The 12254-nt window shown below is 49.7% G+C and overlaps 1 protein-coding gene across 1 annotated transcript in view; it reads right to left on the bottom strand.

Annotated features, from left to right (window-relative positions):
* Positions 1 to 12254, bottom strand: part of LOC122173729 (deleted in malignant brain tumors 1 protein-like) — a 142568-nt gene that overhangs the window by 112603 nt on the left and 17711 nt on the right. The window contains exons 4-5 of the mRNA XM_065570733.1: positions 8925 to 9254; positions 5801 to 6130 (exon numbers count right to left, since the gene is read on the bottom strand). Of these exons, the coding sequence (XP_065426805.1) occupies positions 5801 to 6130; positions 8925 to 9254 (660 nt within the window). The remainder of the gene's footprint in view (positions 1 to 5800; positions 6131 to 8924; positions 9255 to 12254) is intronic.

The following is a 12254-nucleotide window of genomic DNA, read 5'->3' as shown; positions in this document are numbered from 1 at the left end:
TAGGCTTTCACCTAGTTAGGCAGACTGGAAGGCACTCTGACCTACTGCTCCCATTAGAGCACTTATAAAGATCACCCCCCGCACTGCTGGCAGGAACCTCCTAGGGAGCAGATTTACACCCTCACTCCTGGCGCTGGTATTCGCTGCAGTGCTGTGGGGCAGACGCTGGGATAAGCATCTTGATGACTGGGAGCTGAGCACAGTCACCCGTGTCATTAGTGGTTGCCTTAGCCTGACATCAGCATCTAATTTACATGTGTTGGTTCCACAGCTCCCTGAAAATGTCACCCAGAGTCCATCCCCCTTAGAACTGCCTGGAGCGCAGGGACGCCTGGCAGGAACCTGCTGCGCACCAGGTTGACAATGGTTCCGACCAGTGCAGAGGCAATGCACACTTCCTACAAGCAGATCGGCCCCCTCCTGAAGCAACCACCTGCCCCTGCGGTTCCTGCTGACTTGCCACGACTGACTTGGCAACATCGTTTTGTGTCAGCCATTGCTGCACTCGTGTCTAGTGCTCCCAGCCCAGTACCAGTCTCAGATGAATGATGGCAGAGCTGGGCTGGATTTTCAGAAGCCCTAACTTGTATCTGGCCATTTAGAACCTGGTATGCAGATCCTGGGCTACGCTTAATGGGCCCCTGACTGGACTGGCCAGAGGAATTGCTACAATGCAGAAATTTGGCTTAGCCTGATCTTCTCAGTGTGCCTGAGGGGCAGCAATACAGACAGTCACACATGGTGGAGGAGAGCCCCGTTAGAAGACTGGACCTTGAGGATGCACAGTCAGATGGCTGAACAAGCTAGAGGTAAGCAAGGTGGGAATGAGCTCTCCCCTGATAGTGAGTGATGAGCTGGGGAGGGGGATAGGCTTCAGGAGCAGACGGTATTTGCAAAACACAGCCACTCTGCCTAGGTATCCAGCAGACAGAGCTGTGTTGGCTGATGCTGGGTTACAATCACTGTGGTACCTGAATGCAGCGGTATGAAATGTTGTTGTCCTGATTGTCTGAGTAAAGGGCAGCAGCAATGTGCTTAGCCTGCCCTGACTGATGGGGTCATCCACAACTGAACTGAACTCACTAACCAGGGGGCTCAGACACCAAATCCCTATGAAGAGTGAGAGGGGTTGGAGATAGGTGTTCCTGCTGAGGGGTGTGCAGTCTGTGTAATCCAGGTTACCGGTCAACTCCCTCCACCTACCAACCAATATCCTCTCAAACCTGAGGCCGTGGATGCAGAAGGTAACATTATTCACTCTTTACTTCAGTGAGGCACACTGGTTTCCCGTTCCTAGATGGTTCATAATTATTTAAATTCCTGGACTAACAGGGGGTACCTCACTTCATTCAGTACCCCTCTTAAAAATGGGGGGTATATTACAAATTTATTGGAAGCAATCCAAAAACCATCCAAAGTGGCTGTAGTAAAAATCAAGGCACATACCAGAAACAATGACCCCTCTTTCCCTTGCAAATACAGCCACAGACAAGGTGGCTAAAGAGGTTGCCACAATGCCCCAGGACAATTTCCAAGTAGCAGCCACACAAATTCTTAATTTAAAGCAAATTTCTCTACCTGAGATACAAGAGCAATGTCCGAAAGAGGAAAAATGGACATGGATTAAAAATGCCTGCAAAACTGACAAAACCAACACGTGGGTCTCAGAATGTTGAAAACCGAAGGACAGAATGTCAATTTACAAATACTCCTCTAGAACAAACAAACCATTCTATTTCCAGGGCCTCGGATGGATCGGTCAAAATTCACAACGTTTATAAGGCCGCTAATGGGTTGGGAGAGTATCGGCGTGAATGTTTGTGGGAGAGTTGGGTACTTTTTATTAACCTAACAGTTGGGACCAGCTACAGTTTCTAATGCACCAATATGTTATTCGGGCCCGTACAGCCAAAAGACAGAAACGTAGTATCTTAGGTAATATTGGAGGATTTTTTGGAAGCACCAATTCTATACTAAATACGCTTAACCTAAACTCTGAGAGGTCATACAATTCTTGGGTCAAAAGCCAAACCACCCAAGCCCTTAGACATACTAACACAGGTTCATCCTATGCTCTTATTGCAATTGATGTAGCAATAAAGGATTTTTACAAAATCATTAAAAAGACTTCAGACGCTACAGTCAACCTGGCCAAGTCACAAGCTAAAGGCCGTGCTTGTAATATGCTGGCTCGTGGCCTATTTAACATTGCAAGAGAAGACCTGCTAGATGTATGCCTGGGTTTCCCCCCTTCCCATACCCTTTCTTCCCCCACCCTTGCCCACATTGCAAGCGTTTCCACTAAATTGATAGTGGCCTCTTTACTTCATAAGAACGTAAGAACTGCCGTACTGGGTCAGACCAAAGGTCCATCTAGCCCAGTATCCTGTCTACCAACAGTGGCCAATGCCAGGTGCCCCAGAGGGAGTGAGGCAATGATCAAGTGATCTCTCTCCTGCCATCCATCTCCACCCTCTGACAGACAGAGGCTAGGGACACCATTCCTTACCCATCCTGGGTAATAGCCGGGATCACCTCTAGAGCCCTTTTTAAATATTGGCGTTACATTAGCTAACTTCCAGCCATTGGGTACAGAAGCCAATTTAAAGGACAGGTTACAAACCATAGTTAATAGTTCCACAATTTCACGTTTGAGTTCTTCCAGAACTCTTGGGTGAATGCCATCTGGTCCCGGTGACTTGTTAATGTTAAGTTTATCAATTAATTCCAAAACCCCCTCTAGTGACACTTCAATCTGTGACAGTTCCTCAGATTTGTCACCTATAAAAGCTGGCTCATGTTTGGGAATCTCCCCAACATCCTCAGCTGTGAAGATTGAAGCAAAGAATCCATTTAGTTTCTCCGCAATGACTTTATCGTCTTTAAGCGCTCCTTTTGTATCTTGATCATCAAGGGGCCCCACTGGTTGTTTAGCAGGCTTCCTGCTTCTGATGTACTTTAAAAACATTTTCTTAGTACCTTTGGAGTTTTTGGCTAGCCGTTCTTCAAACTCCTCTTTGGCTTTTCTTATTACATTCTTGCACTTGATTTGGCAGTGTTTATGCTCCTTTCTGTTTGCTTCACTAGGATTTGACTTCCACTTTTTAAAGGAAGTCTTTTTTATCTCTCACTGCTTCTTTTACATGGTTGTTAAGCCACAGTGGCTCTTTTTTAGTTCTTTTACTGTGTTTCTTAAGACTTAACACTTCCTCCAAACTCACCCTTCTCCTTAAATTTCCTTTAATTTCCTCCTTTTGTATCCCTCTGTTATTCCTACTCAAGTGTTTTCTTCTTCTTTCTATTTTAAGTCTATTGGATATGTAACTAACAATACAATGTACAAAGTAGGGCTCTCTGAATACCTGGCACCATCCCCCCCAATCCCATACTAATGACAACATTGGACTGTTGCACAGAGACAAATAGCTATATCGTGTGTTCCTGTTCTATTCTCCATACTTTAACTCCATCCTCTTCTATTGTTGTGGATGTCCTTCCTCTTATACATGCTGAACCTGCTGTGCAAGTATCCGCTACTCAGTAGTGTTTTATCACCGCTGCATCTGACTACATGTACGGACCACTGCAGTGCCAGGCAAACCCTTCCATGTGCCTGCAGATTACTGACTCATTTACCCTAGGTGATGTGCACCTCCCCGGCCATGTGTTGACTGGAATCACAACGGCTCCTCGGTGGTATGACAACCTATATCTGGACAACACACCGATTCAACTGGCCAAGGAGCTGCTACTCAAAGTGGTCCTGGCTGCTATTTTTGCATCTGCCACCGTTCCTAACAGCATCACTAAAGGTGGCATCCAAGTTCAACTCTCCAATCAAACCATCACCCGACTGAAGGATCCTGTTCGTAATGCATCTTACAACCCCAACTCCTGGTAAACTGATGTACAAATAACGGCCGCTGCTGCTTCTATATTTGTGTTACTAACCTCTATTGTCATGTGCGGGTACTTGAGACACATGCTTAAAAATCTCACTATCCTTCCTTCCTTTGTCCCCTTTCCCCAACTCCCCTCTTCCTCCCCTCGCCCACCTCCCTTAGGTAACCCTAAGACAGATCATGTAAACCAAAGCATTAAAGTATTGACTACATCTCACCTGGGAGTTTGATTTGTCAAACAGGAGGGAACTGTTAGGCGAGAGTTAAAAATTCAGTTAGCAGCTAAGGCAGAAACCCACTTAACTACCAAGCAGGCCCAGGGTCAAAGGCAGCTGTAAACACTTGATAACTTAAATGGTCAGATGTCTGCCCAGTCACTCGGCCTCTCAGTAAGGAAGAACAGTACAGACCCTCCACAGCTCTCCGGATATCTGTAAACACTCACCCCTACCCCAACCCCCACCTCACCCCTTCGCCTTAAGCGTAGTCATAAATAATTGATGCAATCAGGATGGTTTCTATGCGTATCTTCTGTTCCTGTCATTATGTTAAGTGTTCTCTCCCTCCCTCTCTCTCTGAAAAAATGTTTGTCACTGTAACTACATAATAAATGCAAATAGATTAATAAGAAAATGTATATAACTGGTCATTATAACATCATACTTTTGAAGCTCTTTATCAGTCTTCCTGGTTACCTCTTCAGTATTATCTGTGCTGCCTCATTCTTGGGGGAAAGAATCTCCTTGCTTCACAACGCCAAATGGCAGAGGGCACAGGGATGCCTAGAGTTATACAGGGATCCCCTGGATGAGATATATGCACAATAGTTCACCAAAGCTGGCATGTGAGGTCTCTACCAAAAGCCAGCAGCCTGCTGGTCCATCTAATGGGCGCAAGATGTCCGTATGGGACATAGTTGAAGAGAGATGTAAAATATAGAATATGATGCTGCAGAAGTGTTGAAGTGAAACTTGTCACCTGGGCCATGGCAATCCCTTCGGCTGAGCCAATCAGCACATAGAACAAAGCACAGCCGGAGACAACACAGCCGTGGAGACAGGCTATATTGTCTGGGACCAATGGGAGCTTGAGAATTTACAAAGACAAAGGTCCCTCTGCACAAGTCTCCAAAAAGAGACCACTTCTGGGAAGAGACAATAGTCTGCACCTACAAAGAAAGAGGAGAGGGGACGAGAGCTCCCTTTCACACAGGAGACAGCTGACAGTATTTCTGTCAGGAACAGGAGATCACAACCAAGCCTGGAGTAAAACCCTGGAAGGACTGTGCGGTGAGCATTGCTCAACTAGACAGAAAAGTATCTTCTTCAATGAGTCTAGGCTCTAGTCAACATGGTATAATTTTATTGGCCATAGAACCATTTCTTTCCAACCCTTCTCCTTTCTACCCCTCAAATCTCTACACTCTGTGGAGCTGGTCAGCTGGGGGCTCTGTTCCTTTGGGAGCAGTGGACCTGTCACTGCTTTGAGTGCCCAATGGGACAGGGACCGGGTGCTGCAGGAGGACGCTCAGAGGGCCAAGGGGTGAAGCGTGCATATTACCAACCTTGACAGCGGTCACCCTCCTCCACAAGACCTAGATGGAACAGCTTGTGTGGTCTGTGGCCTGTGGCTGAGGGAGTCAGGGAGCTGCCCCAGCGGGCACAGACAAGACTTTCTCATGCTAGAGGCCCTTGGCACTGAACTGGGGCATTAGAACCAGCACAACTGCAAAAGGAGAGCGACACCAACTGACACCCCCCTACCTGCAGTACAGGCCCTTAGCACCATGCTAGGGCACTCGGGTCAGGGCAGACTCAGACAGGAGAGCTGGGTCTGTGCTGAAAGCTTCCCAGCCCGATCCCTGCACCACCCACAGTGTCTTGATGGATGCAAGTTACCTGAGCACACAACACCGGCATCTTCTCCGTGGGTACAGTTATTTTCTCCCCAAGGCCGAGCCCTGCAATCAGAGAGGGCAACTTCTGTCCCTGAGCAGTTCACGTTATCCAGCCAGATACGATCAGATCCTTGCCCAAATCGAGCCCCCCTTGGGGCTGATAACGCCGTCCCACAGCCCAGCTGCCTGCATACGACTCCGGCATCCTGTAAGTCCCAGCCATTATCACACACAGTTCCCCACTGCTGGTTGCGAAGCACCTCGACTCTCCCAGCGCAGTGACTTCTGCTGTTCACCAGTCGGAGCTGAGCCACTTCTGAGATGCCAGCGTCTGCAAACAAACAAAGGGAAGAAACACTCAGGGAGGTTCCTGTGCATCTGATCTCCCGTATCATTAGTGGTTGCCTTAGCCTGACATCAGCATTGAATGTACATGTTGGCTCTATAGCTCCCTGAAAATATCACCCAGAGTCTGTCCCCCTTAGAGCTGCCTGCAGCGCAGGGACGCCTGGCAGGAACCTACTGCGCACCAGGCTAACAATGGTTCCGACCATTGCAGAGGCAATGCACACTTCCTACAAGCAGATCGGCCCCATCCTGGAGCAAACAACTGCCCCTGCGGTTCCTCCTGACTTGCCACGACTGACCTGGCAACATCGTTTTGTGGCAGCCATTGCTGCACCTGTGTCTAATGCTGCCAGTCCAGTACCAGTCTCAGATGAATGATGACAGATCTGGGCTGATTGCAGTATCCTCACAGAGGGGCAGCAACTCTGGGATAGAGAGACTGGCGTGCTGATGGATTTTCAGAAGCCCTAACGTGTATCTGCCCATTTACAACCTGGGACGCAGATCCTGAGCTAGGCTTAATGGGCCCCTGACTGGACTGGCCAGAGTGACTGCTGCAATGCAGAGATTTGGCTTATCCTGATCTTCTCAGTGTGCCTGAGGGGCAGCAATACAGGCAGTCACACATGGTGGAGCAGAGCCCCGTTAGAAGACTGGACCTTGAGGATGCACAGTCAGATGGCTGAACAAGCTAGAGGTGAGCAAGGTGGGAATGAGCTCTCCCCTGATAGCAAGTGATGAGCTGGGGAGGGGGAAAGGCTTCAGGACCAGACTGTATTTACAAGAATACACCCACTCTGCCTAGGCAGCCAGCAGACAGAGCTGTGTTGGCTGGTGCTGGGTTACAAATCACTGCAGTACTTGAATGCAGGGGTAGTGAAATGTTGTTGTCCTGATTGTCTGAGTAAAGGGCAGCAGAACTGTGCTTAGCCTGTCCTGACTGAGGGGGTCACCCACAACTGAGCTGAACTCACTAACCAGGGGGCTCAGACAACAAATCCCTATGAAGAGTGAGAGGGGTTGGAGATAGGTGTTCCTGCTGAGGGGTGTGCAGTCTGTGTTAGAGGTCTAAGCATGGTTTAATCTGCCCCTCACCACTCTTCAAAGATAGAGTTAATGAAGGCTCCATTAGGAGTCTTTTTTGGTTTCAGTGATCACTAGAGCTGAAATCACCTCTATCCGACAGTGTTTTTACCTAGCCTGCTTCGGCACTGAGGTTTATCCACTAAGAGCTGACAGTCACTGAGAGATGGCTGGAGATTCAGGAGAGCGACCTGCAAAGGTCACAGCAGAGAGGCCGGGGGCAGCAGAAGGTGAGGGCGAGCAGAGTGGTCAGTGACTGGCAGGGCAGCTGCCACCAGAGCAAGCACCCAAACAGCAGAGCGAGCCAGCCACTCTCCTTCCTGCCCCTATCGTAGAAGCTAAACTCAAACAGGTGCACCTCTGAACTCTGGGTCTTCGCTAACCAATGACAACCACTGTGAGTGAGGTGCAGTGGAGGGAGAAGGGAGGAGCACATTAAACGAATTTTAGGTTGCTGGTCTCAAGAACCTGAGGCAAAAGACACTGCCCAACATACTCTGGGGGAGGTGTTTTGCTCATGGTTTTATGTTTATAAATCCTGTTTCTGGCATTTTCCCAAGTTAATGTTGGGGCCCTTCCCTCCTTTTATTAAAAAGTGTTAGGTTCACTCCCTCTGGGGCACCTGGCATTGGCCACTGTCAGTAGACAGGATACTGGACTAGATGGACCTTTGGTCTAACCCAGTACGGCTGTTCTTATGTTCTTATGTAAAACCCTGGAAGGACTGTGGGGTGAGCGTTGCTCTAACAGACAGAAATGTATCTCGTTCAACGAGTCTAGGCTCTAGTCAACATGGTATAATTGTATTGGCCATAGAACCATTTCTTTCCAACCCTTCTCCTTTCTACCCCTCAAATCTCTACACTCTGTGATATCACTTGTCCTTGGTGTGACTAGGAAGGGATCTAGAGCTGTGTGTTGATTGGGGCAGAGATGGGAGGTGGATCTGGTCACCTTTGGATCAGCAGATCTGTGACTGCTGTGAATTCCAAGTAGGACAGGGACTGGGTGCTGCAGGGTACGCTTGGACGGCCAAGGGGTGAAGTGTGCCTATTGCCAACCTAGAGAGAGGTCATCCTTCTCCCAAAGGCCTAGAGGGCACGGCTTGTGTGGCGTGTGGCGGAGGGAGACAGGGAGCTACCCCCCAGCGGGCACAGACAAGGCTTCCTCATTCTAGGGGCCATGGCACCGCGGTGGGGCATCAAGTCCAGCATAACTGCAAACGGAGAGTGCCCCCTACTGATGCACCACTACCTGCAATACAGGCCTTTAACACCATGCTGGGGCACTAGGGTCAGCTCTGACTCAGAGTAGGTGTTCACTACCTGCCGGAGCGGTGGCTAGTGATCGATCTATTGGGGATAGATTTATCATGTCTAATGTAGACGTGATAAAATAGATCACCGATGGCACTGCCCGTCACCTCCCGAACGCCAGCTCCCGAGAGGCGTAAGCGGAGTTGACGAGGGAACGGCAGCGGTCGACTCACAGCTGTCCTCACATCCAGCTAAGTCGACCTAAGATACGCCGAGTTCAACTACGCTATTCACGTAGCTGAAGTTGCGTATCTTAGGTCGACCCCCACCCCCCGCCCCAGTGTAGACCAGGTCTCAGAAAGGAGAGCTGGGACTGTGCTGAAAACTTCCCAGCTCAATCCCTCCACCACCCACAGTGACGTTATGGATGCAAGTTACCTGAGCACACAACACCGGCATCTTCTCCGTGGTTACAGTTATTCTCTCCCCAAGACAGAGCCCTGCAATCGGAGAGGGCAACTTCTGTCCCTGTGCAGTTGACGTTATCCAGCCAGATACGGTCTGACCCTCGCCCAAATCGAGCCCCTCCTGGGGCTGATAATGCCGTCCCACAGCCCAGCTGCCTGCACACGACTCCGGCATCCTGTAAGTCCCAGCCGTCATCACACACGGTTCCCCACTGACGGTTGTGAAGCACCTCGACCCTCCCAGCACAGCGACTCCTGCTGTTCACCAGTCGGAGCTCAGCCACTTCTGAGATGCCAGCGTCTGCAAACACCCAAGGAAATAAACACTCAGGGAGGTTCCTGTACATCTGATCTCTTGTGTCGCTGGGGAACGTAGTGCCTCCTGCAGATGAATCTGACCGGTCTCTACACATAGCAACTGCCTATCAAGGGCTCCCCACCACTGACCAGGCTAATCACTTGGGCAATGTTGAAGTTTGTCCACTCCCCTCCCTGCCACCTCTCACCTAGTTAGGCTGTCACCTAATTAGGCAGACTGGACTGCAGTCTGTCCTACTGCTCCCATTCAAGCACTTAAAAAGATCACCCCCTGCACTGCTGGCAGGAACCTCCAGATGAGCAGATTTACACCCTCTCTCCTGACGCTGGTATTCGCTGCAGTGGGATACTCTGCAGTGCTGCTGGGCAGATGCTTACATAAGCATCTTGACAGGTTTCAGAGTAGCAGCCGTGTTAGTCTGTATCCGCAAAAAGAAGAACAGGAGTACTTGTGGCACCTTAGAGACTAACAAATTTATTAGAGCATAAGCTTTCGTGGACTACAGCCCACTTCTTCGGATGCATATGCTTATGCTCTAATAAATTTGTTAGTCTCTAAGGTGCCACAAGTACTCCTGTTCTTCTTTTTATAAGCATCTTGGTCACTGGGAGCTGAACACAGTCACCCGTGTCATTCGTGGTTGCCTTAGCCTGACATCAACATCGAATTTACATGTGTTGGCTCCATAGCTCCCTGAAAACCTCACCCAGAGTCCATCCCCCTTAGAACTGCCTGGAGCGCAGGGACGCCTGGCAGGAACCTGCTGCGCACCAGGCTGACAATGGTTCCGACCAGTGCAGAGGCAATGCACACTTCCTACAAGCAGATCGGCCCCCTCCTGAAGCAAACACCTGCCCCTGCGGTTCCTGCTCACTTGCCACGACTGACTTGGCAACCTCCTTTTGTGGCAGCCATTGCTGCACTTGTTTCCAGTGCTGCCAGCCCAGTGCCAGTCTCAGATGAAAGAGGTTAATTAAGACTCTGTTAGGAGAATTTTGGTTTCAGTGATCACTAGACCTGAAATCTCCTGCTGTGAAACAGTGTTTTTGCCCAGCCTGCTTCATCACTGAGGTTTCCCCACTAAGAGCTGACAGTCACTAAGAACTGGGTGGAGCTTCAACAGAACCACCTGCAGAGATCACAGTAGAGAGGCCGGGGGCAGCAGAAGGTGAGGGCGAGCGGAGAGATGAGTGGACGGCGGGATAGCTGCCACCAGAGCAAACACTCAGAGAGTAGATCAGCTAGGAGCTTTCCTCCACGCCCCAAAGGTGGGAAGTGAACTCACACAGGTGCACCTCTGAATTCTGGGTCTTCGCTAACCAAAGACAACCACTGTGAGTGGTGTGCGGTGGAGGAAGAAGGGAGGGGGCCTTAAAGGAATTTTTGGTTGCTGGACTCAAGAACCTGAGGCAAAAGACACTGCCCAACACATTCTCGGGGCGGTGTTTTCCTCATGGTTTCATGTTTATAAATCCTGTTTCTGGCATTTTCCAAGTTAATGATGGGGGGCTTCCCTCCTCTTATTAAAAAGTTTCTTTTCTTCACTGAGACTCTGTGCTTGCAAGAGGGGAAGCCTTGCATAGTAGAAGCACCCAAGGGGTCGTGTGTACTTCCGCCAGGTTACTGGGTGGGTGCTCAAGCATGATCTTTGTTATATTCCTGGAAAGGAACCCCTAGATATTGAACCCGGCCCTGGTCGCTTCCGACGCCACTGGCAGAAGGGTTACATAGATATCCACTTGTGACATAGACAAAAGAAGAAGACTCCCCCCACTGACAGGCAGCCACTTCTGGGGTAGGACAGGGCAGCTGAGAAACAGGACAGGGAAATATGTAGGCTGTGTAGTACAGAAAGTGAAGAAGAATTGCATCTCCTGTGTCTAGCTGTTGGGGAAGTTACAACTTCAGGACTAATTCCCTGAAATGCAAATCTGCCAGAACACAGTGCTTAGGAACCGGACTCTTGAGAAATTGGCCCTGGATTTGTAGTTTGAGTGAGCGGCTGCAGGCTCCACTGACACCAAATCCAACCAGTGGAAGCTGCAGTTCCCCAGGTCCCCATTGTGCCGCAGAGGAGTCTGTCCGAGAGATAAGTAGACGCCAACTGGCAGAGGGCACAGGGATGTCTAGACTTATACGGGGATCCAAAGGGTGAGATATATGCACAATAGCTCACCAGAGGTGGTATGTGAGGTCTCTACCAAGAGCCAGCAGCCCAATGGTCGCCCTAATGGGGGCAAGATGTTTGGATGGGACATAGCTGAAGAGAGATGTGAAATGTAGAATATGATGCTTCATAAGTGTTGAAGTGAAACTTTTCACTTGCACCATGGCAATCCCTTCAGCTGAGCCAATCAGCACATACAACAAAGCCATGGAGACAGGCTATATTCACTGTCTGGGCCAAGTGTGGGCCTGAGAATTTACAAAGACAAAGGACCCTCAGCACAAGTCTCTGAAGAGAGACCTCCTCTGGGAAGAGACAATGGCCTGAACCTACAAAGAAAGAGGAGAGGGGACAAGAGCTCCCTTTCACCCATGAGGCGGCTGACAGTGTTTGTCTCAGGAAAAGGAGATCACACCCAAGCTTGGAGTAAAACCCTGGAAGGACTGTGGGGTGAGCGTTGCTCTACAAGACAGAAAAGTATCTCGTTCAATGAGTCTAGAATCTAGTCAGTGTGGTATGATTTTATGGGCCATGGAAGCATTTCTTTCCAACCCTTCTCCTTGCTACCCATCAAATAGCTACACTCTGTGAAGTCACTGGTCCTTGCTGTGACTGTGAAGGAATCTGGAGCCGTGTGTTGATTGGGGCAGAGATGGGAGGTGGAGCTGGTCACCTTGGGACCGTGGTCCTTTGGGAGCAGCAGATCTGTGACTGCTGTGAATGCCTAGCGAGACAGGGACTGGGTGCTGCAGGAGGACACTCGGAGGGCCGAAGGGTGAAGCATGCATATTGCCAACCTCTATAGCAGTCACCCC

The sequence above is a fragment of the Chrysemys picta genome, chromosome 17 (genome assembly GCF_011386835.1).
Source record: "Chrysemys picta bellii isolate R12L10 chromosome 17, ASM1138683v2, whole genome shotgun sequence".
In the NCBI taxonomy this organism is placed as follows: domain Eukaryota; kingdom Metazoa; phylum Chordata; order Testudines; family Emydidae; genus Chrysemys; species Chrysemys picta.
Note: the sequence above shows the minus strand (reverse complement) of the source record. Positions and strands in the feature narration are given on the sequence as shown.